Below are 25,794 nucleotides of genomic sequence, written 5' to 3'. Positions count from 1 at the left end.
GGGAGACTTCAGATGTGTTTTTGCTAAATTTAGCCAGGCTTGGATGTTTTTCTTCATAAGAAAAGGCTTCCGTTTTGCCACGCTACCCCATAGGCCACACATATGAAGAATACAGGAGATTGTTGTCACATGTACCACACAGCCAGGACTTGCCAGATATTCCTACTGCTCCTTTAATGTTGCTGTAGGTTTCTTGGCAGCCTCCCAGACCAGTTTTCTTCTCGTCTTTTCATCAATTTTGGAGGGATGTCCAGTTCTTGGTAATGTCACTGTTCCACCATATTTTCTCCACTTGATGATGACTTCAGTGTGTTCCATGGCATATCTAATGCCTTGGAAATTCTTTTGTACTCTTCTGACTGATACCTTTTACCAATGAGATCCCTCTGATACTTTGGAACAGTGGTCTCCAAACTGTGGCCAGTGGGCCCAGATGTGGCCTTTGCTTGCTTTTATGTGGCCCTTGGGGCATTATTCCCCCCACTGTCAGCAACAGTGGGGCATATTTCCTGCCCCTGTCCCCGACACTGATAAAAGGACACTATTCCTCCTATTGATGCCAATGATGGGGCACTATTCCTCCCACTAACACCCATGATGGGGAACCATTCCTCCTATGACACTAATGATGAGGCACTATTCCTCCCATTGACACCAACGATGGGGCACTATTCCTTCCACTAACACCCATGATGGGGAACCATTCCTCCTATGACATCAATGATGAGCCACTATTCCTCCCATTGACACCAATGATGGGGCACTGTTCCTCCCATTGACACCAATGATGGGGCACTGTTCCTCCCATTGACACCAACGATGGGGCACTATTCCTCCCATTGACACCAACCATGGGGCAGTATTCCTCCCATTTACACCAACCATGGGGCAGTATTCCTCCCATTGACACCAACGATGGGGCACTATTCCTCCCACTAATACCAATGATGGGATGCTATTCCTACCACTCACACCATTGATGGGGCACTATTCCTCCCATTGACACCATTGATGGGGCACTATTCCTCCCATTGACACCAATGATGGGGCACTATTCCTCCCACTGATACCAATGATGGGATGCTTTTCCTCCCATTGATACCACTGATGGAGCACTATTACTCCCCCTAATACCAACGATGGGGAACTGTTTATTCCCACTGACACCAGGACATTTTCTTCTCCCACTGGCCACAGTCCAGCCCCCCAAAAGTTTGAAGGACAGTAAATTGGCCCTTTGTTTAGAAAGCTTGGAGACCCCCTGCTTTGGATGCTGTCTGTGGACCATGGCTTTTGCTGTAGGAGGCGACTAAGAAAATGTCAGGAAAAACCTACTAGAACAGCTAAACTTTATTTATTGTTAATCAGAGGCACTTTAAGTGATGGCAGCTGTGTACTGACTCCTATTTAACATGATTGTGAATGTGATTGCCTAATTCTGAACACAGTTACATCCCCAGTTATAAGAGGGTGTGCACACTTATGCAAACACATTTTAGTTTTTTATGTTTAACCCCCCCCCCCAAAAAAAAAAAGATTTCAGTTTGCTTTTCAATTGAGTTGTACAGTTTATAGGTTTTATTAAAGGTGGAAAAAGTTCTGAAATTATTTATCTTTGGCTCCCTTTTTTGACATCACAGAAACCTGACATTTTAACAGGGGTGTGTAGACGTTTTATATCCACTGTATAGTGTTTGGGGGTTCTAAGTAATTTTCTAGCAAACAAAGGCAGAATTTTACATATAAGAGAGGATTGTCAAAATTGGCCTGACTGGAACTGGTTAAAATAAGAAACTTGAATGGACTTAAAATAGAGATTTCCTGTGTGGATCTGTGTAGGGAAGGTGATTGCTGGATTAGGAGAGTTACTGCCGATCAGGATAAGATAAGCATTGCTCACATACAGAATCTCCCAGAAGTGAGCACACGCCTCACATGTTTGTAAATAGTTTATTCTTTTCTTATCTTTTCATGTGACAACACTGAAGAAATGACACTTTGCTACAATGTGACGTAGTCAGTGTACAGCTTGTATAACATGGAAATTTGCTGTCCCCTCAAAATAACTCAACACACAGCCATTAATGTCTAAACTGCTGGCAACAAAAGTGAGTACAATATATATATATATAGATATATATAGATAGATAGATATGCTAAAAATTAATCAATAGGTTATATCACCGCGCCAAAAATGTTATATAATTAAATATAACTCAAAATTGGGATTAGAGCTGCTATTTTAAATAAATTGAAAATCTAAATTAGTAGAAATACTATAAACAGCGCTCTCTAGTGAAATCATAACCCCAGAAATTAAAAATAATGAAAAATATATATATATAAATATAGACACCCAAAACACAAAAAAACCACAAAATAAATAAATGGTACAAAATAATGTAAACACCGCCATCAAAAACTGCAAAAAGTGAAAAAATCAATTCATAATAAAGTGTGTGTGTGTATATGTATGTGTGTGTGTATATATATATCAGTTCATAATAATATAAAGTCCAAACTTTTGGACTTTAGTATGAACTGACTTTTTTTATATATATACTATATTATGGATTGATTTGTTCACTTTTTGCAGTTTTTGGTGGCAGTGTTTACATTATTTTATACCAGGGGCGGACTGACCATTTGGAAACTCGGGCACTGCCCGAGGGCCCTGGGTCAGTAGGGGGCCCCATGAGATGCCCCTGGTACCTTTTTCATAGGCTTTTTTGAGTTTGGGCAAGGACACAGGGGCCCCATGATCCCCTATTACCCGGGGGCCCCATGAGTTGTCAGTTCGCCCCTGTTTTATACTATTTATTTATTTTGTTATTTTTGTGTTCTGAATGTTTATATATATATATTATTTCATTATTTTTTAATTTTCGGGGTTATTATTGCATTTCGAGAGAGAGCTGTTTATGGTATTTCTAATTTATATAGAAAGTGAGTACACCCTTAAGTGATAATATCCAAATTGGGCCCAATTAGCCATTTCCCCTCCCCGGTGTCATGTGACTCATTAGTGTTAGAAGGTCTCAGGTGTGAATGGAAAGCAGGTGTGTTACATTTGGTGTTATCGCTCTCACCCTCTCATACTGGTCACTGGAAGTTCAACATGGCACCTCATGGCAAAGAACTCTCTGAGGATCTGAGAAAAAAAGAATTGTTGCTCTACATAAAGATGGCCTAGGCTATAAGAAGGTTTCCAGGACCCTGAAACTGAGCTGCAGCACTGTGGCCAAGACCATACAGCAGTTTAACAGGACAGGTTCCACTCAGAACAGGCCTTGCCATGGCCGACCAAGGAGGTTGAGTGCACGTGCTCAGCGTTATTTTGAGGGGACAGCAAATTTCCATGTTATACAAGCTGTACACTGACTACGTCACATTGCAGCCAAGTGTCATTTCTTCAGTGTTGTCACATGACAAGATATAACAAAATATTTACAAAAATGTAACTCACTTCTGGGAGATGCTGTTAATGTCACCAACTAACAAAGCCCGGAACACAAAATCTGTCAGTCTGTGTGGGCTGCTGTCTTTTAGCAAAAGTTGGTCTAACTACAGCCTTTTATTGGACGGTCCTGCTGGAAAAACCAGCATTTGCTCAGCGCTTGTAGCTAATGGTTGATCAGTGTATTCTTGCGGGGCGGTGAGTCCCCCCCCCCCCCCATCAGGATACAATGTCTCAGTGGAGAGATCCCTACATGAACATCACTTGTGTGGACAGGGGGATCTGTCAGTTTTTTTCATTCAGCCCTCTGGTTGAAGGAAAAAAAACTGCCCGTGTGTACCCAGCTTTACTCTCCTGATCCAGCAACTAGGCTCAATTCACACTGCTGCAACTTGAAAGTTGTGCGACTTCCTGTGCGACTTTGCATTGAGACTTCAATGCAACTTCAGTGCGAGTACAATCTGACTTTCATGTGACTTTGATGTTATGCTTTTGGTTATGCTTTCATGCCGACTTTGGCTTCTGTTAAAAACCCTCTGGAGTCAGATACTGTTGCATGAGACCTCATGCACACGGGACGTTTTGATAATGCTGGTAACATTAGCTGTGTAAAGTCATGTTAAAAAGGTGAGTTTTTCAGCTTTTTTTAGCGTTTTTCCGCATTTGTGTTTTTTAGTATCTTCTTTTTTTTACCCCCAAAAATATTTTTTGGGAGGTCAAAAAAGTCCAAAAATGCTGGTTTGCGTTTTTTTACCGCGCTTTGCCGCGTTTTCATGCATATTTCAGCGTTAGAGCGTTTTACAGCTAAAAAAACTCCTCTAGAATCCCACTAGTTCTGGGTTTTTTCTCCAGCCAAAAAACGTTGATTATAGACTGTGTGAATGAACACATAGAATAACATGCTGGGGAGTTTACTGGCTGTAGAAAAAAAACGTCAAAAGCCAAAAACAGCCGCTGTAAAAACGTCCCGTGTGCATGTGGACTTAACCTCCCTGGAGGTATTCCCGAGTGTAGCTCGGTGTAAAGTTTCAGTACCAAGAGCGGTAACTCCGAGCTACACTCGGGAATACACTGCGGCATTGCTCCGGGATCCCTCGATCACTTACCTTGTCCTGCGCTCCCGCGATGTCCCTCCTGCAGTGTCCCCGGCAATGTAATCCGGCGGATGCCGGCATCTGTCATCTGGGTTCCGTCCCCTGCGAGCGTCGGGACATAAGGGGGACGGAACTGGCGGGAAATTCAAAAATGACAAAAAGTGACATTCACTAAATACACTAAAATCACATAGTATAACATTCCTGTATCAAACCATTTCACATACATTTTGTCCCGAGTGCTTTGTCCGGCGCCCTGCCTGCATTTTTACTATTCTTTCTGCCTGGAAACTGAGAAACGTCCATGGCATCCAAAAAGCGTCCCTTTAGGTCAAAATCGGTTTTAGACCAGCTAGAGAACAGAGATAGTAAATTAGAACCACTTGCAGAATTGAGTGATAATGATTCGTGGGGGAAATTCGTCATCAGACACTGAAAACGATTTTGCGACTTTGCTCAGCAATGTGCGAACTTGGCGCACCATTTGGTATAATGGTACCGCTTTCAGCACCAAAAATCTGAAATAATCATACTGCCAGGGAGGTTAAAGTCACATACATGGAGACAATCCTGACTTTTGTGATTTTAACATTGCAGTCTGTGGCACTGAAGTCGCACCAAAGACGCAGAAAAGTAGTGCAGGAGCTTCTTTATAAGTCACTACGACTCAAGTTGCGTTGATTATTGCAGCACCCATTAAAATGAATATGCGACTTGTGACACATAGGGGTTTATTTACTAAAGCTGGAGAGTGCAAAATCATGCTCACGTCTGCATAGGAACCAATCGGCTTCTAACTTCAGCTTGTTCAATTAAGCTTTGGCAATAAAACCTGGAAGCTGATTGGTTTCTATACAGAAGTGAGCCAGCTTTAGTAAATAAACCCGTATGTGTCACAATTCGCATCAAGTTGCATCAGTGTGAACCGGGGCTTAGCTTCATCACTGAAAGTGAGCTCCACCCAAAAGGGGAAGTTCCGCTTTAACGACTCGTCCCCCACTCCTCAGAAATTGGCACATTTGGCAAGCGGGTACCTGATTATGACAGGTACCTTCCCTCACTTCCGCTCCAACCACCTAGGCGATCGGAAGCGGAAGTCCCCCCCCCCCACAGACTTCTGACATACATGACAGGTCCCAGAAGACTGCGGGACCATCACCATGAGCAGCGCTACTCGCGCATGCGCAGTGGGCACCAGACTGTAAAGCCGCAAGCTGACACCGCTGGGTGCCCACACTGAAGGTCCAATATAGTGAATGCAGGGTCCGCGGAGATCAGATATAGTGAATGCAGGGTCCGCGGAGATCAGATATAGTGAATGCAGGGTCCGGGGAGACCAGATATAGTGAATGCAGGGTCCGGGGAGACCAGATATAGTAAATGCAGGGTCCGGGGAGACCAGATATAGTGACTGAAGGGTCTGGAGAGACCAGATATAGTGACTGCAGGGTCCGGGGAGACCAGATATAGTGAATGCAGGGTCCTGGGAGATCGGATATAGTGAATGCAGGGTCCGGGGAGACCGGATATAGTGAATGCAGGGTCCGGGGAGGCCGGATATAGTGAATGCAGGGTCCTGGGAGACCGGATATAGTGAATGCAGGGTCCTGGGAGACCGGATATAGTGAATGCAGGGTCCTGGGAGACCGGATATAGTGAATGCAGGGTCCTGGGAGACCGGATATAGTGAATGCAGGGTCCTGGGAGATCGGATATAGTGAATGCAGGGTCCTGGGAGATCGGATATAGTGAATGCAGGGTCCGGGGAGACCAGATATAGTGAATGCAGGGTCCGGGGAGACCGGATATAGTGAATGCAGGGTCCGGGGAGACCGGATATAGTGAATGCAGGGTCCGGGGAGACCGGATATAGTGAATGCGGGGAGACCGGATATAGTGAATGCGGGGTCTGGGGAGACCAGATATAGTGAATGCGGGGTCCGGGGAGACCAGATATAGTGAATGCGGGGTCCGGGGAGACCAGATATAGTGAATGCAGGGTCCGGGGAGACCAGATACAGTGAATGCAGGGTCCGGGGAGACCAGATACAGTGAATGCAGGGTCCGGGGAGACCAGATACAGTGAATGCAGGGTCCGGGGAGACCAGATACAGTGAATGCAGGGTCCGGGGAGACCAGATATAGTGAATGCAGGGTCCGGGGAGACCAGATATAGTGAATGCAGGGTCTGGGGAGACCAGATATAGTGAATGCAGGGTCTGGGGAGACCAGATATAGTGAATGCAGGGTCCGGGGTTTATTTACACTTTAAGCCATAAAACAATGAATTGGGGAGGTGGCAGGATCGGCTCCCGTACGGCTGACAGTGGCTGCTTAGTTACCTTCTTAAATGTCTTCGTCCGGTCCAATGTGGATCTCTTTTCAGAAGCTGCCCAGAGGTGAACTTAGCCATACACTCCCTTACAAATGTCTAGCAGAGTTTTGCATAATAACTGGAATTCGTGGTTTGCATATACTGCAATATATATTCAAGGTGGCCAACTGTGGCAAAGAGTTCCCTTTCTGGCCATTGACCTTGCTGTAAGTTTAATAGTCGGTATGAGTACATGCTGAACATGGCACAATATCATTTTCTTCAAGACCTATAATTATTGAAGCAGAAGTCCAAATACCCTCGCAGTGGGTCCTCCCCCCTCTTCCTGCACTGCGAGGGTTAAACACACCTTAAAGTAGAACTAAACCTATACTAATAAAAATTGCAAGGAGGCAACTTTTTGTTGCAGAAGAGCCCTGCTATGTCTCCTCTGTAATAAAACAAGCCTACCTGCCTGTACGCAAAGTTCTTCTGAATGTATGTTGTGCTGTGCATGCGCAGCTCAGTATTAGGGGTGCACCAAAAATGAAAATTCTGGTGCCGATACCGAAAATTCAGAATGCATGTTTCCGAAAACCGTACCGAAACCAAAATATCTGCATATGTGGGGGTGGGGAGGCTCCAATTTTTTTTTTCTACTTTCATGTATATTTTTATTAATTTTTTTTAACTTATGATTTTATTGCTATCACATAGAGGACCAATACTCCCCTATGTGATAGCACATGAGTGACAGGTCCTCTTTGTAGGGGGGAGGGGAGCAGTGTGTGCAAGGAGGGCGCAGGAGAGGAGCAGTGTATACAGAGAGGTTCCCTCACTGGCTGTCACTATAGGTCGGTGCCGGTTTTTAAATGCAATTTCCGGCTTTTTGTTTTTCTTCGCCATAGCTCACAGAATTAGCTGTCACCTTCCCCAGAGCTAAAGGAAACGTTTCTTTTATCTGTGGAAAGAAACTAAAAGGAAACTTTTGTTTCTTTTATCTGGGGGGAAAGTGAAAATTAATTCTGTGAGCTATAGTGAATAAAAAAAACGCTGGCAATTGCAATTAAAAACCAGCACCGACATACAGTGACAGCCAGTCACTGTATACACTGCTCCTCTCCTGCCTTTCTCCGCCGCCTCCCCTCACATCTGCAGTACACACAGTCTCCTGTATCAGCACCTGTATCGGCTAAATTTTTCCTATTTTTGGCCGATATGTTTCGGTGGCCGAAGTTTCGGTGCATCCCTACTCAGTATACTGTACATTCGCAGCATGTTGCCAGTCTGCCAGGACGAGTGATGTTTATGTGCATGCACGAGAGTCATATCATCCTCACTGGCTTGGGGAGAAGCTAGCAAGGGATCCAGCAGTCACATTGCTGGAACAAAGGTGAGTATTCTATGAACTTTTAAAGTAGTTTTAAATCTTAGACGTGAAATATGAACAAGGCTTGTCCCTCTATAGTGTGAGCTTGTCTCAATCCAGAGCACTAAGTGTCATTTCTGCATGCTACCCCCCTCCTCTGCTGTCTGCATGAGTCACTTCTGACAAGTTTTCCTGACACCAAGAGAAAAAAGGTAACGGGTGGGATTGCCAGGACACAGCCTGTGATTGACAGCCTCAGCTCTGTTCCTGTGTGAAGGGTGTGTGTCCCTTTCCTCCAATCAGCTCCTAGAGCTCTTGTGCAGTGCACAACTTCAGCTCCCCATGACCTGTATTTCAGAGCGGAGAGATCCTGTGTAAATTCTGCACTTCGAATGGATGTAAAGGACAGACAGCTATAGATAAACAGGTACAACTTATGTAGGAGGATTGGTTTAATATCTGAGTATCACCTGAGGCCAGTCACTTCACTGGGTATATTTGAGGGTTTACATCCATTGTTAGTATAGGGGGAAGAGGAACACGCTTATTGCTTGCCCCCTTGGACGTTGGCGTTCTCCTCTTCTCTCAGGCTTTCCAGGTTGTGGGTGGCCCTCTCTGTCCTAACTTAAAATACAGGACTGCTGGTTCTGCATTAAACACGATGACGTCAGAGTGTGACCTCTGGCCAGAAGGCCACAGAGAAGAGACTTTATGGAGCCAGTCACACAGCGTGGTGGAAGCCTGCCAGAGCAAGGAATAAGGTAAGCATTACAGCCTATTCTTCTACACCTAGACTTAAAGTGGTTGTAAACCCTTACATATACCCAGTGAAGTGACTATCCTCAGCTGATACACAGAGATGAAGCAAATCCTCCTACAAAAATGTACCTGCATGTCTGCAGTCGTCTCTTGTCTACAATCATTCAAAGTCCTGAATTTATACAGCTATTTGAGCTTTCAGAAAACAGGGGGCAGAGAGCTTAAGTTGCACTCTGCAGAGCTCAGTGAGGCGAGCTCTGAGAGCTGATTGGAGGGAAGAGACACCCCCCCCCCCCCTTACACACAGCTCACAGGAATAGAGCTGAGGCTGTCAGTCTGCTGGACTGGTGTCCCTCCCGACACCTTTTTTCTTTTGGTGTCAGAAAAACTTGTCAGAAGTGATAGCAGAGGAAGGAGACAGCCAACAGCAATGACACTTATTGCTCTGGACCAGCCTTTCTCAACCAGGGTGCCCAGGCACCCTGGGGTGCCCTGAGGTTTCTTCAGGGGTGCTTTGGCAGAATGTCTAAAAATTGCCCAAAACTTGTATACAAGCCAGCGGGTGGAAGAAGCCTGACTTGTAGTTACACAAAGCCACAGGTCTTCATTATGACCTTCTAGCCGGTGGTGTCCCGACAACCAATGACATCATCAGTTGATAAGGAGGATGTGAGCTGCCTGCACAACATCCTTGTTTGACCCTCCCCTGCCCCTCTCCATCAGTGCTGGGGTCACATTAGCTCAGTGATGGAGAAAAACTGAGGGAGAAGAATAAATCACCTCTAATGTTGGGTGTCCTACATGTGTGGATGTTGCTGCATTATATACAACTGTTAGAATAGTTTTTCACATTTTAGAATGGGGTGCCTCAGGACTGTCCATAATTTTAAAGGGTGCCTTGACTGAAAAAAGGTTGAGAAACACTGCTCTGGACTGAGACAACTACACACTATAGAGGGTTATGCTTTGTTCATATTTCATGTCTGAGATTTACAACTCTTTTAAATCCAACTCCAGGATTTAGAAAAAAAACGACCCTTGTGGTGGGCCCCCTGCAGTGCAGTCTAGGGGTGCCAGAATAAAAAGAAATACTTTATTCCATGCTCTAGAATAGTCCTTCCAGCTGTGTGACCAGACCGCAGCAGCCTACTCTCTACACTGCTCACGCCGCAGTTGCATGCTGCCCCCCACCATGTAGAATGTAGGGTTAATGGCCTGGGGTCTTCATGCAATGATGCTGAGGAACCATCCATTGACAGGAGCTTCAGGGAGAAGAGGGCTGTGCCAAAGCTGGGGATAGGGTAAGTAATAATGCCTGTTGCCCTTTAACCCTTGCTGTTGGGGGGCTATGGGGGGGATGGGGGATTACTGGGGGAGGTGGGGTAGCAAATTTTGTCCTGTTCTTCATCAGGAACTGGTCAAAGTTCAGATGGATTATAGCCAACTTAAATAAGTTGTTCTTCGCTGCTGCCTGTATAATAAAGCCTCCCTGTAGGTAAAAGGAATATCTCTTTAACCCCTTGATGCTGGTGTCTCCCGGCCCTTTAAGGGTTTCAGAAGCCGGGGGGGCGGGGTTTAGGGTCATGTGACCGCCGTGACATGCCATCACTGCGGTCACATGATCGTGAAAGGTCCCGATCGAAAGAGGAGATCGGGACCTTTCCATGAGTACCGGACGTGTGCTGGGAGCGAGCAGGGTGCGCGCTCTCAGCACATATGTTTTTTTTTTTAATAAAACGCAAATGTGCGGCCGCTCGGCGTCTAGGCCCAGATGCTGGGAGGCCGCACATTTGCGTTCAGCCGGTGCGAAGAGGTTAAGCATGCACTGTTTAGAAGATATTCGCATATTTGCAGCCGATGACATCATGGCGCACATGCACTGCGCTCTGAATGGACGCCACACTCTAGTGGGCCATCCATTGAGAGTGCTGTGCCATAGCTGTGACTCCCATACGCATACATGGGAGTGACGTCATCGCGTCTCGGCCATTCATACGGCCAGAGCCCGCGAACCTGGAAAAAGACCAGGAGAAGATGAAAGATCTATTTTTGCATATTTTTATTTCACTTGGGTTAAAATGTACATTTTCGGCCTGAAGATTAGTATAAACCAGCAAGCACTATATATTTTTTGAAAGTAGAAACCCTGGAGAATAAAATAGTGGCAGTTTAAATTTTTTTTATGTCACATGATATTAGCACAATGGTTTATCAAACCCACTCAAAACACTAGAAAACCGCTGAAAAACTCACGTTTTTAACGTGACTTTACACAGCTAATGTTACCAGCGTTATTAACCACCTCCCGTCCAGCCGTTGTATATAAACGGCCGGACGGTGGCAGTGAAGGGGCGGGTGGCCTTTTATAAATGGCCTCCCCGCCCCCTGTTTGTGCGTGCTTCCTTGGAGTGCGCAGCACCGCGATCCAGTGCCCACTGTTTCCTCCAAACACAGTGGAACACTGATCATCATATGGGACCTCTGTGCGAGGTCCCGATCATGTGATCACTGATTGGCCAATCAGTGATTACATGAAGAGTAGTAAGCAAGATGTCACTTCTGACATCATTGCTTACTACTAGTGAACTACTAGTAGTAAGCAATGACTACTACTTACTACTAGTGAAATCTGTGAATGATCACAGAGGACAATGGTGCAAGGCTATTCACAACAGCCTTGTACCATGTGACAAGCTGTGACCAATCACAGCTCACACAGTAGTTCTCAATGGCTGCAAGAATGCAGCCAGAGAGAAGGAGAAATAATTGCTTTTGCAGCCTTTATCAGTGTAAAAAAAAAAAAAAAATCCTCATCACCCCCTAAAAGTAGTACAGTGTCACCATGGTGACACTGTACTGCTAGGGTGACAGTATGTAAAAAAAAACCAAATAATAATATAAAAAAAAGTTTAAAAATTATAATTTTTGGTTATAAACAAATTTGGATTATTTTTTTTTTACTAAAAAGATAATGGAATAAAATTTGGCCAATATTTATGATGAAATATTATTTATTTGCAAAATTTTATAAGAAAAACACTTTTTTCAAAATTTTTGGACTTTTGTATTTACAGAGCAAAAAAAAATAAAAATCCCAGTGGTGAATAAATACCACCAATATAAAGCTTTATCTGTCTCAAAAAAATGCTAAAAAATTCATATGGGTACAGTGTTGCATGACCGCGCAATTGTCATTCAAAGCGTGATAGCGCTGAAAGCTGAAAATTGGCCAGGAAGGGGGTAAAAGTGTCCGGACTGGAAGTGGTTAAAACGTCCCCCCAGTGTACATGGAGTCTTCACCTCCTCTGTCACCTAGCTGCCCCCCCCTCTGCTTTGGCTGGGTCTCGTGTTAAGGTTGTTATATCCTGTAAGTTTGCAAGTTGATATTGTTGAAGTTGTATTTTTCGGTTATTTTTCCAGTAGTTGTAGTCAGTGTGGAAATTGTGAGTAGAAGAATGGAGTTTTCCAGCCGTCTTGGAGCGAGAACCATTCTTAGTCATGTTCTTCTGTATCATATTATCATTTTTTTCTATCCCTGCATGGAAGCAAAGTTTTTTTTTTTATGGAGAAGGAAAACCAGACGCGGCTCAATGGCGGGTTTCACGTTTCTATCTGCAGGCGGACAGGGAACTGGTGTGGAAACATTTTGTGCACATTTCATGTACAGAGCAGTAATAACAGTCTAATGAATGAACACACAGGGCTGTAGGGTAGTGATTCATGGCTCTGGCAGTCATGGGAAAACTCAGCGACTTGACTGCCTAAAAGAAACGCAGAGAAAACCTGATGTGAGTGTCCTGGCATGGAAAGTGGAAAGAGCCAGCGTGGTAGGATTTCGAAACAAAGACGCCATCTCAATGGATACGGATATTTAATGGATGTTCAATACAGCCTTTGCTATGGGAAAAGGAGTTCGGTTATACTTTGAACTTTGAATGTTGACACAAGAAATAATCACTTTATGGCTCTACAAGCCCTGCCCTGCTCAACGCCTCGCTGCCAGGTGTGAATTGTGTTCCTCTTCTGATGTTTCATTTGTACAATGTTAAAGCAGACCATGCAAGGATTGAAGCTGGACTCCAGGATAGTGCAGGCCACAGACGGGTCGTTTATCGGCTGAATTTTTGTCCGAACAAAAAATCGGCCGATATTCACACCGTTGTTGGGGCAATGCCGTCGGCCGTTTTTCACGGATCCACTTGTTTCTTTTTATCGGCCATACTGGAAAATCCAGGAAAAAGGCATTTTTTTCGTGAGCATTGGTGGCAGCATCCATGGCAGCAACGACCGATTTTTCGTTTATCGGCCGACAATTTGGACGATAAACGGCCCATCTATGGCCAGCCTAAGCAGATATTGTCTACATCCATTCATCGTGTGTTGTGTACTAGGTGTAATCCTAAATTCCCATCTGTCCTTCCAATTCCAAATCCAATTGCTGTAGACTTGTAGACTTCAGCTCCGCAACATCTCCAAGATACGGCCGTTCCTAACCTCGGAAACCACTAAGCAACTTATTCCCTCCCTTGTTATCTCTCACCTTGACTATTGTAACTCCCTCCTCATTGGCCAACCTCATCACAGGCTATCCGCTCTTCAGTCTATCATGAATGCTACTGCCAGACTCATCCACCTTACTAACCTTCTGTATCTACTACCCCTCTCTGCCAATCCCTCCACTAGCCTCCACTCAGTGTCCTCCACCCCTCTCTGCCAATCCCTCCACTGTCTTCCCATTGTCCAACGGATAAAATTCAAAACATTAACCATTTATAACTCTGCCCCAAATTACATCACCAATCTTGTCTCCAAATATCACCCAAACCGTCATCTCTGCTCCTCGCACGGCCTTCTGCTCTCTAGCTCCCTTGTCTCCTCCTCCCAGGCTCATCTCCAGGACTTCTCCAGAGCTTCCCCCATCCTCTGGAGCTCTCTACCCCAATTTATCATACTATCGCCTACTCTGCTCACTTTTAGGCGATCTCTGAAAACCTATCTCTTCATGGAAGCCTATCCCACCCTCAGCTAATAATGGAATCTTCTATTCCTTCTACCAGTCCATCCCCCACAGTTACTACCTTTTGTACCACTAGATTGTAAGCTTCAAGGATCAGGGCCCTCCTTTCCCTCTTGTATTGAACTGTATTGTTGCTGTATTGTCTCCCGTTATATTGTACAGTGCGGAGCAAACTGTTGGCCCCATATATATCCTGTATAATAATAATAATAATAGTGGTGCACCGATATGAAAATTCTGGTGCCAAAACCGATACTGAAAATTCAGAATGTATATGGCCAAAAACCAAACTGAAACCGAAATGTCTGCGTATGTGGGGAGGCTCCAATTTAAAAAAAAAAAAAATTTCTACTTTCATGTGCATCCAGAAAGTTTTCACAGCGCTTAACTTTTGCCACATTTTGTTATGTTACAGCCTTATTCCAAAATTGATTAAATTACATTTTTTTTCCTCAACATTCTACAAACAATACCCCATAATGACAACGTGAAAGAAATTTGTTTTGAAATCTTTGCAATTTATTAAAAATAAAAAACAAAAGAAAACCCCATGTACATAAGTATTCCCAGCCTTTGCCATGACACTCAAAATTGGGCTCTGGTGCATCCTGTTCCCACTGATCATCCTTGAGATGTTTCCACAACTTGATTGGAGTCCACCTGCGGGAAATTCAGTTGATTGGACATGATTAGGAAAGGCATAAACCGGTCTATATAAAGTCGCACAGTAATGCCTGCTATACATGGGTCGAAATTCGATCGATTTTTCAGTTCGAAAATCGGACCTAAGAATGAACGGCCGATTTTCGCTCTGTTATTGGTCCAATGGCACTGGACGATTTTCGCGGTTCCTCCCCTTTACGGTGATCAGGCATGTTGGAAAATTCCTGAAAAATTTTCGACCCAATGATGGACAAATCATACGATCGTTTTTCCGAAAAGAATATGCGCATGAGCCGTGACCTGGAAGGAACAGAAGTTTTGCCTGTTATATGGGGTGAACTTTATGACTTGGTCGGCCGATTTTCAAAATCATTGATGGCACCATCAGATTACCGAGCCAAAGACATTTTTGATTTTCTGACGAAAAATCGTTCGGAATTCGACCCATGTATGGCCTGCATTAATATATATATTTTTAACTTATGATTTTATTGCTATCACATAGGGTACCAATAGTCCCCTCTGTGATAGCATATGAGTGACAGGCCATCTTTGTAGGGGGGAGGGGGCAGTATGCGCAAGGAGGGGGCAGGAGAGGAGCAGTGTATACAGTGAGGGAGCAGTGTATACTGGCTGTCACTATGGGGTTGATTTACTACAATTGGAGAGTGCAAAATCGGACTCACTTTTGCATAGAAACCAATCAGCTTCCAGGATTTATTACCAAAACTTAATTGAACAAGCTGAGGTTAGAAGCTGATTGGTTTCTATTTAGAAGTGAGTCTGATTTTGCACTTCCCAGCTTTAGTAAATAAACTCCTATATGTTGGTGCCGATTTTTAAATTCAATTGCCGGCTTTTTTTTTTTCTTCACTATAGCTCAGAGAAAAACTTTGTTTCTTTCACCTGGAGGAAAGAAACTAAAAATAAACTGTTTCTTTTAACAAATGGAAAGTGACAGCTGACTCTCTAAGCTATAGTGATGAAAAAAAAAGCCGATAATTAAATTTAAACACAAGCACTGACCTATAGTGACAGCCAATCACTGTATAAACTGCTCCTCTCCTGCCTTTCTCAACTGCCCCACCCCACCCCCTCACATCCGCAGTACACACAGTCCCCTATATCGGCACCTGTATCGGCTAAATTTTTCCTATCGGCAAAATGCAGATAGGGCTATTTTCAGCCGGTATGTTTCGGTGGCCAAAATTTCAGTGCATCCCTAATCATGTGTATTCTTCCTTGAACCTTGGTGTGCATTTCTTCCAGATCTGCGTAGTAGTCCAGTGTTACACTTTACCTCTGTACAGGAACTTCCTGTAATACAGACCTGTCATTGCTGCACTCTCTTCTTGTGCAGGGTGGCTGGTCTTGTCTCCGCCTCCTCCTGTAGTTTTCTGTAGTAGGTAGTTGCCCCCCTGCCTCCTTTAGCCTGCCTTCTGTAAGGTAAAATGCCAGATGCTGGGAGTTGTAGTCCTTTTTTTATGTACCTTGATGTGTGGTGCCAGATCATTTGTTATTCTGGGGGGAGGGGGGGGCATGTTGGGACTTTATATTGCTTTATATGATATAGGAACTCTTTTAGTATATCCACAGTCTCTGGTCATCTCTCACTATGTCTGCAGTCCATTGGTTCAGAATATTTTTTTCTTGTTTTCCTCCTCTAAAATCTAGGTGCGTCTTATGGAGCGAAAAATACGATATATATATATATATATATATATATATATTACATTCCCTCCAGTCTTATAATGAAGCTTACTAGTACAAAGAATATCTCCTAAACGTACACAATTTAGGAGATATCCCCATTAGTAGCAGCTGATGATGTTGCCATACTTTCACTGTGATCTGAATGGACGAGTGCTGTGCCACAATCGTGGCTTCTATGTGCATGTGCCGGAGTGATGTAATCGCGACTTGGAGACCTGGAAAGAGGACTAGATGAAGATGGAAGCGCCGGTAGATAAGTCTTTCATATGGGATACATACTAGCACATTATGACAGTAACTTGCAGGGGAAAAGTTTTTTTTTTTTTTTTTGTATTCAAGACTATACTACTGCCTTAAGTGTTGATAACACTACAATAGTGTTAAATGTTGGTACTCCTCCATATGGGTTAAAGTGGCCATACATGGATCAAAATTCAGCTGGTTCAGCAGGGACTGGCCAAATTTCAATCCATGTATGGGCAGGCTGGTTGTACACAAGTGGATATATTGATCAACTTATATATAAAACCTAGTGTACCGCAACAATCTCAATATAAACAAAAATTCAACTTCAAATCAGTTATGAGCGATTATTATTATTATACAGGATTTATATGGCGCCAACAGTTTGCTCAGCGCTATACAATATAATGGGAGACAATACAGCAACAATACAGTTCAATACAAGAGGGATAGAAGGGCCCTGATCCTTGGAGCTGACAATCTAGGAGGGAGGGGCTAGTGGTACAAAAGGTAGTAACTGTGGGGGCTGGACTGGTAGAAGGAATAGAAGGTTCCATTATTAGCTGAAGGCAGGATAGGCTTCCCTGAAGAGAGAGGTTTTCAGAGATCACCTAAAAGTGAGCATAGCATGATACATTGGGATAGAGAGTTCCAGAGGATGTGGGAAGCTCTGGAGATGAGCATGGGAGGAGGAGACAAAGGAGCTGGAGAGCAGGAGGTCATGCGAGGAGCGCAGAGGACGGTTTGGGTGATATTTGGAGACAAGATCGGTGATGTAATTTGGGGCAGAGTTATAAATGGCTTTATATGTTATTGTTAATGTTTTGAATTTTATTTGTTGGGCAATGGGAAGCCAGTGGAGGGATTGGCAGAGAGGGGTGGAGGACACTGAGTGGAGGCCAGTGGAGGGATTAGCAGAGAGGGGTGGCAGATACAGAACGGTTAGTAAGGTGGATGAGTCTGGCAGCAGCATTCATGATAGACTGAAGAGGGGATAGCCTGCGATGAGGTCGGCCAATGAGGAGGGAGTTGCAATAGTCAAGGCGAGATATAACAAGGGAGGGAATAAGTTGTTTAGTAGATTCACTCAATCCTTATTGACAAACGAAAATTAAGATTAAAATAAGTCCAAAACACCCCGGTGGGATTTAGTGATGATCTGTCTTCACTTCTTCCTCCAGTGATTTCACTTCCACCAAACAGGTGAAAAACCCGCTCACCTTAGATAAACCTGAACACACTCATCTGTATTATCCAGGTGGCACATCTTCTAAGGCAAACACTCTTCACTTCAGGGTAATCGTACCTTCCAATATTAACCCTAGGTTCACATCTGTGCGGGTGGTGCCGCTGAGGATCCGCGCGAAAATACGTGTAGCCGCACCACCCACACAGAGGAATGTGGAACCACGGGCGGGTGCCATTAGTTCTAATGGCACGCCGTCTGCACTGGAAAACACAACCGTACTGGGAACCGAGGTTCCCGTGCGGGCTGCGTTTTCCAAAGAAGTGCAGGGACTTCTTCCCTGCCTGTCACAGGCACGGGAGTCCATTCAAATTTATGGGCTCTCGTGCCTCTGCAAAACGCGGCCCGCAAGGCCACATATATGTGAACCGGGGGTGATTTGTGCTCATGTATCACCTGTTATAGATCACATGTATTAGAAAGGCAAAGACTTTTCGAAAATGTATTCAAACACCCCAGCAAATAAAATTATACTCTCAAGAATGGAATAATAGTGCGCTTTGTTAAAAATTGTCATCAGCCCAGGGGCGGACTGACCATTTGGAAACTCGGGCACTGCCTGAGGGCCCGGGGTCAGTAGGGGGCCCCATGAGATGCCCCTGATACCTTTTTCATAGGCTTTTTTGAGTTTGGGCAAGGATACAGGGGCCCCATGATCCCCTATTGCCCGGGGGCCCCATGAGTTGTCAGTCCGCCCCTACATCAGCCTGCTCGCCATACACACATAGACTGTAATCAACGTTTTCTGGCTAGGATGTTTTTCGGTTGGAAAAAAAACCCAGGACTAGTGGGTTTCTAGAGGAGTTTTTTTAGCTGTAAAAACGCTCTAATGCTGAAAAACGCGGGAAACCAGCATTTTTGGACTTTTTTTGACTGAAAAAAAATTTTTTTTTGGTAAAAAAAACTTCTAAAAAACACAAACACGAAAAAACTCAGCAAAACGCTGCTAAATGCTAATACAAAAAAAGTTAAACACTTAAAAACTCATGTATTTAATGTGACTTTACACAGCTAACGTTATTAAAACGTGTTATTAAAACGCCCCGTGTGCATGGATCCTGAGTAGGAAATCTTGTGCTTATCCTCTTCCCCATCCATTGATCTTTACTGTTTGGCCATGCTCAGTGCAACATAGCCTTTGAAAAGGAAAATCTCCCAACCAGCTCTCCTTCCCACTGCAGTCCTATATCTGGCCATAAAGTAGTATATTTTAAATGAATGTTTGTATGAATATCTAAGTGAAAATTCATTTGGAATCAGTACATTCGATGACTTGATACATTTAGTTCGAAAGTATTTTAAGTGCTCTTTAACCTCCCTGGCGGTAATCCCGAGTGTAGCTCGGGGTAAAATTTCTATACCAAAAGCGGTAACCCCGAGCTACACTCGGGCTTACCATGCGGCGCTGCTCTGGGGGTCCCTGCAGCACTTACCTTGTCCTTCGCTCCTGCAAGGTGTCCCCTGCAGTGTCCCCGTCCATCTCCTCCGGCCGATGCCGGCATCCGGCTTCTGTGTTCCAGTCCCTGTGACGTCGGGACGTAGGGGCGCCGGAACCGGCGGGAAATTTGAAATTTTTTAAAAATGTCATTTTTGCTGTCATTGCTGTTTCAATGCATTTCACATATATTTTGTCCCTACTGCATTGTCCTGTGCCCTGCCTGCATTTTGACTGTTCTTTCTGCCTGGAAACTTAGAAAAGTCCATGGCGTCCAAAAAGCGTCCCTTTACGTCAAAAGCGGTTTTAGAGCAGCGATAGTAAATGAGAACCACTTGCAGAATTGAGTGACAATGATTTGTGGGGAAATTCGTCATCAGTCACTGAAAACGATTTTGTGACTTTGCTCAGCGATGTGCGAATTTGCCTCTGTATTTGAAATTTCAGTTTTTTTGGTTTGATTATATTATTGAATTAAATGTATTATTATTATATTATTATTTTTTATGATTATTTATTAAATTATAATTTATGATTTCGTGTTTCAAATTTTATCATATCCGGAATGTTTACTAGACTCTTGTTTGTACAGATTTCAGTGAGTTATTCCTAAAAATTACAGCCTTCAATAAAAAAACTACATATTTCCATGCAAAAAAATGGTACCGCATTCAGCACAAAAAATCGGAAAGAATCATACCGCCGAGGAGGTTAAGAACCTGCTGAATTGGCCGAATTTCAATCTCTCATTGGCTAGATTTAGAGGTAGAAATTGCTCAAGGAACCTCTAACAACCTCCGGAGGAACCCTACACTTCCATAGAACACTGGCTGAGAAGACTGATTTAACTAGAAACCTTACCCTTACCTTAATTCTTTCTGGAGAACATTTTTTTGGACATCATCGCTCGGCTTTGGGATCTTCCTCCTCCAGGTAGGAGGAATCTGTAGGGCTGCATCACATAGAGGCCCATGATAGAACAAGTGGGGGGTGTTGAGGAGATCAAGCACCCAACGTACAAGTAGCTACCTGGGGTGACTGGTCTCCTCAACAGGAAATGCAGCTGTTAGACGTTGTGTAACAGGAAGTATTTTCTGATGAACAGAAGATGAAATTTGGCTTAATTCTGAATGTTCAAAAAAAACATTAGACGTTGAGCCAGAACAGCATTCATTTCACATTTCTGCTCCAATTCATTTTGGTTATTTTCTGTTTAAAATGTTCTGACTCAAGTCTGCTCTGTTCTTCATGCTCCAGCTCAACCATGAGAGACCAGGTCAGATCCTGATATGGTTGGCATTGATACATGTCTAGGGTAAAGAAGAATACATAATTACTGATGTTTGAAAAAGGCATTGATCCATCTAGTTTAGTCCTTCTCAACCAGGGTTCCTCTAGATCACAGGTGTCAAACTGGTGGCCCTCCAGCTGTTGCCAAACTACAAGTCCTATGAGGCATTGCAAGATTGACTGTTACAAGCATGACTCCCAAAGGTAGGAGCATGATGGGACTTGTAGCTTTGCAACATCTGGAGGGCCTCCAGTTTGACACCCCTGCTCTAGAGGCTGCTAGGGGTTCCTTGAGCGGTGTCTGACCTCTCATTTGATGTTGTCTGTGTAGTTCCAGGGCCAAAGTTAATGGTGTGACATATATCACAATGACCTTTTCAGCTCCATTCTGACCACAACTGTGAGGCTTCATGTACAAGAGCAGCTGCTAAACTCGAGTTTAGGAGCTTTTGGCATTTTTTTGCCAAAGCCCCTAAACTCAGCTCCATAAAAGCCTGTGTGTCCATGTACAAATAGCCTTTTAGCAGAGTTTAGGAGCTGCCACGTGTAGGTGAGGTTAAACCTCCCTCTCCTGAACACAGATGAATCGCATTCAGGATAGGAATGTTTTGACCGCCAACCGTGGGAAAACTTGGCAACCGTGGTACCGCGTTTTGGCCGCAATTTGAGTTTTCGCGTGGTCTGCAGTCAGGGTAGGCTCGTGTACTTGAAGCCTAAGGGAGCATTCTTCCCACTGACCCTCTATGACTTGGTTTTAGCAGGGGTACCCACAGGAAGGTAAAAACCCCTATGAAGCATGGTCCAGTTTGCTCCAGTGGGGTAAAAAAAAAATTCTTCCTGACCCCCCCCCCCCCCCAGGAGACAAATGGACATTCCCTGGGTCAATAATCTCTGGTGTTATTACCTATGTTAATATCCAGTTATGTTTTGTGCATTTAGGAATGCATCCATCTCTTGGGACTTCAGACGATCTTCCCCTTTACAAAGAACATGCTGACAGGAGTAGAGAGATGACCTCATTACTCTAATGTTTCTCTCTTCATTGTGTTAGGGAAGGGGGGTGACAAAGCAGCATTGCTTAACTGCAGTTGAAAAGAAATCAGGTCACCAACCTGGCTGTACTGCCTGGCAGGGCTGTGTATATGTCAACACTGGCTGGAAAAAAATAAAAATCATTCGGCAGATGAAACAGCTAAAATATATGTATTTCAAATGTGTCTTTAGCTGTTGGCATGAAGTTCAGTTTAAAAATGTTGACATTGCATATGTCAGTTTTAGCTTTTTCCATGGAACTACTTGGGATGCTGGGTCACTCCTTCCGAGTTTGTGAGACATCCTCAGTTCTGGGTAGATTGCCAAGTTCTTTGTTCTGTGACTCTATGGCCTCCGACTTCCTTAATAAGCCTTTGCACTGTTCCTTCTCTTTCCAAGTTGATTTTACCACTAGACTTTAAATAGGTCACTTCTGTTCACCTCCAGTTGCTCGTGTCTCCAGCTTTGGACTGCCCATAGACAGTTGGACATGCAGACATGGTACTGCTGCCATCATGATGCACGGAGTGCTATGTATTTGTCAACCTACTAAGTATATGTCAATGGAGGAGGAAGGGAGAGCTGGGGGAGAGCAACTTTCCATCACAACTGATTCTCTCCAATCAGCTGAGAGCATGAGAGTGCAGGGTTGGAGCAGACTTCTGGGGACAAACTGCTGCTTTCAAACATAAAGACATAAACTTAAAAGTAATATAAAATAATACATAAAATGAACATAAAAATATAAACTTAAAGCGGAGTTCCACTCAAAAGTGGAAGCTCCACTTATTTGCCTCTTCCCCCCCTCCTCCACTGCCATATTTGGAACCCTTTGGAGGATGGATACCTGTACCCGCTCCCACTTCCGGTTCAGATCACCGTGGTGAAGTGAGCTGGAAGTTCGGCCCTCTCCTCCCTCCCGCAGTCTCCTGGGAACTTTCACAAGTCCCAGGAGACTGCTGGACCAATTAGGAAGCGCAACACGACTCGCGCATGCGCAGTGGGCACCAGGCTGTGAGGCTGCAAGCTGTCACAGACCAATGCCCACAGTTGAGATGCTGGCGCTGTGGAGGGGAGAAGGGACAACTTGGGTGAGAACATTGTTGGACCCTGGGACAGGTAAATGTGTGTCTGTTAAAAGTTAGCAACTACAGTTTTTGTAGCCGGTGAATTGTAATAAACACTAAAATGGCTGGAACTATTCTTTAAACTTTACCCTGCGGATGGGATTCTCACTTTTGTGATGGCATTGGGGCACAATTTAAGAAATAGACAAACTTAAAACTTTATATGGTATAGATTCTGCTTTGAGATATATTAAATAGGATCTTCAAAAAAAAAAGTGTATGTATGTATGTATGTATGCATGTGTGTGTGTGTGTGTATATATATATATATATATATACGAACTAAGCCTAAAGACCGTACATGAAAAATAAATGTTTAAATAAATAATACAGTATATACTGTGTGTGTGTGGTGTATGTATGTGTGTATGTGTATATATATATATGTGTGGATCAGGGCCCTCCTATCCCTCTTGTACTGAACTGTATTGTTGCTGTATTGTCTCCCGTTATATTGTAAAGCGCTGCGCAAACTGTTGGCGCTATATAAATCCTATATAATAATAATAATATTATGTGTGTGTGTATGTATACAGTCAGATCCATAAATATTGGGACATCAACACAATTCTAGCATTTTTGGCTCTATACACCACCACAATGGATTTGAAATGAAAAGAACAAGATGTGCTTTAACTGTAGACTGTCAGCTTTAATTTGAGGGTATTTACATCCAAATCAGGTGAACGGTGTAGGAATGACAACAGTTTGCATATGTGCCTCCCACTTGTTAAGGGACCAAAAGTAATGGGACAATTGGCTTCTCAGCTGTTCCATGGCCAGGTGTGTGTTATTCCCTCATTATCCCAATTACAATGAGCAGATAAAAGGTCCAGAGTTCATTTCAAGTGTGCTATTTGCATTTGGAATCTGTTGCTGTCAACTCTCAAGATGAGATCCAAAGAGCTGTCACTATCAGTGAAGAAATCCATCATTAGGCTGAAAAAACAAAACAAACCCATCAGAGAGATAGCAAAAACATTAGGCGTGGCCAAAACAACTGTTTGGAACATTCTTAAAAAGAAGGAACACACCGGTGAGCTCAGCAACACCAAAAGACCCGGAAGACCACGGAAAACAACTGTGGTGGATGACCGAAGAATTCTTTCCCTGGTGAAGAAAACACCCTTCACAACAGTTGGCCAGATCAAGAACACTCTCCAGGAGGTAGGTGTATGTGTGTCAAAGTCAACAATCAAGAGAAGACTTCAGAGTGAATACAGAGGGTTCACCACAAGATGTAAACCATTGGTGAGCCTCAAAAACAGGAAGGCCAGATTAGAGTTTGCCAAACGACATCTAAAAAAGCCTTCACAGTTCTGGAACAACATCCTATGGACAGATGAGACCAAGATCAACTTGTACCAGAGTGATGAGAAGAGAAGAGTATGGAGAAGGAAAGGAACTGCTCATGATCCGTCGCATACCACCTCATCAGTGAAGCATGGTGGTGGTAGTGTCATGGCGTGGGCATGTATGGCTGCCAATGGAACTGGTTCTCTTGTATTTATTGATGATGTGACTGCTGACAAAAGCAGCCGGATGAATTCTGAAGTGTTTCGGGAATATTATCTGCTCATATTCAGCCAAATGCTTCACAACTCATTGGACGCCGCTTCACAGTGCAGATGGACAATGACCCAAAGCATACTGCAAAAGCAACCAAAGAGTTTTTTAAGGGAAAGAAGTGGAATGTTGTGCAATGGCCAAGTCAATCACCTGACCTGAATCCGATTGAGCATGCATTTCACTTGCTGAAGACAAAACTGAAGGGAAAATGCCCCAAGAACAAGCAGGAACTGAAGACAGTTGCAGTAGAGGCCTGGCAGAGCATCACCAGGGATGAAACCCAGCGTCTGGTGATGTCTATGCGTTCCAGACTTCAGGCTGTAATTGACTGCAAAGGATTTGCAACCAAGTATTAAAAAGTGAAAGATTGATTTATGATTATTTTTCTGTCCCATTACTTTTGGTCCCTTAACAAGTGGGAGGCACATATGCAAACTGTTGTCATTCCTACACAGTTCACCTGATTTGGATGTAAATACCCTCAAATTAAAGCTGACAGTCTGCAGTTAAAGCACATCTTGTTTGTTTCATTTCAAATCCATTGTGGTGGTGTATAGAGCCAAAAATGTTAGAATTGTGTCGATGTCACAATATTTATGGACCTGACTGTATATATCTATCTATTTATCTATTTCAGGTACTTATATAATGCCATCAATTTGCGCAGCGCTTTACATATATATTGTACATTCACATCAGTTCCTAACCCTCAAGGGGCGCACAATGTACACCGCTGGACCGAGGGACAGGTAAGTGTCTGTATTTTAAAAGTCAGCAGCTACCGTTTTTGTAGCTGCTGACTTTTTTTTTTCAGCTGGAACTCCGCTTTAACATAATCCATTTAAGTGCATGGGGCTTCACCAGAACCGCCCTGCAACTGTGTGTAATGCAAATGGTTGTAACACAGTGGTGCTGTGTATACAGGGTTAAACCAAGTGAATGGGATGCGCTATGACACCGCCTCTCAAATGCATCTGAAAAGTGATCCAATACTGATCGCTTTTCAGAGGAGCGGTATAGGGCTGCTTGTATGAACAAGCAGTTTGATTCTATGTGACAACCATACAAATTATTTTCCATAATAAAACCCCTTATATCCAGGGTAAGCAGCACAGTTTAGGTGACAGCGGCCTACGCTTTCAGCAGGAACATTTTCCCCGGAATCGCAGTAATAAACGGAAGTGATTATTTACAGATTAACAGCCCCAAGCACCTCTCCGACTTTCTCATTTACATAAATGGCTTCCTGGACCATTTGGGCCCCTGCCTGTTGAACATGTGTTGGCCGTTTAGTAGAGGACGAGATGCTCCTTTATATGGGAATTCAGCGCTAAGTGACATCTGCCTTAACCCCTTGTCTTCCAGATGACTTCACAAACCTGCTGCTGGCTGAGGCCTTGCTGGAGATCTGTTTAAAGGAGAACATTGCCAAACTCAAAGACTCCATTCCATTAATGGAAAGCAAC

At 43.8% G+C, this 25,794-nt stretch overlaps 1 protein-coding gene across 1 annotated transcript in view; it reads left to right on the top strand.

The window, feature by feature from the left end:
- Positions 1 to 25,794, top strand: part of TTC7A (tetratricopeptide repeat domain 7A) — a 592,416-nt gene that overhangs the window by 5,274 nt on the left and 561,348 nt on the right. The window contains exon 2 of the mRNA XM_089653910.1: positions 25,694 to 25,794. This exon is cut by the window's right edge and continues 63 nt beyond it. Coding sequence (XP_089510036.1) covers positions 25,694 to 25,794 — 101 coding nt within the window. The remainder of the gene's footprint in view (positions 1 to 25,693) is intronic.

This window comes from Staurois parvus, unplaced genomic scaffold, assembly GCF_062004578.1.
Source record: "Staurois parvus isolate SC_StPar_1 unplaced genomic scaffold, SC_StPar_1.0 ptg000727l, whole genome shotgun sequence".
Classification (NCBI taxonomy): domain Eukaryota; kingdom Metazoa; phylum Chordata; class Amphibia; order Anura; family Ranidae; genus Staurois; species Staurois parvus.
The sequence above is the reverse complement of the archived record's forward strand: the minus strand, read 5'-3'. Positions and strand labels throughout refer to the sequence as shown.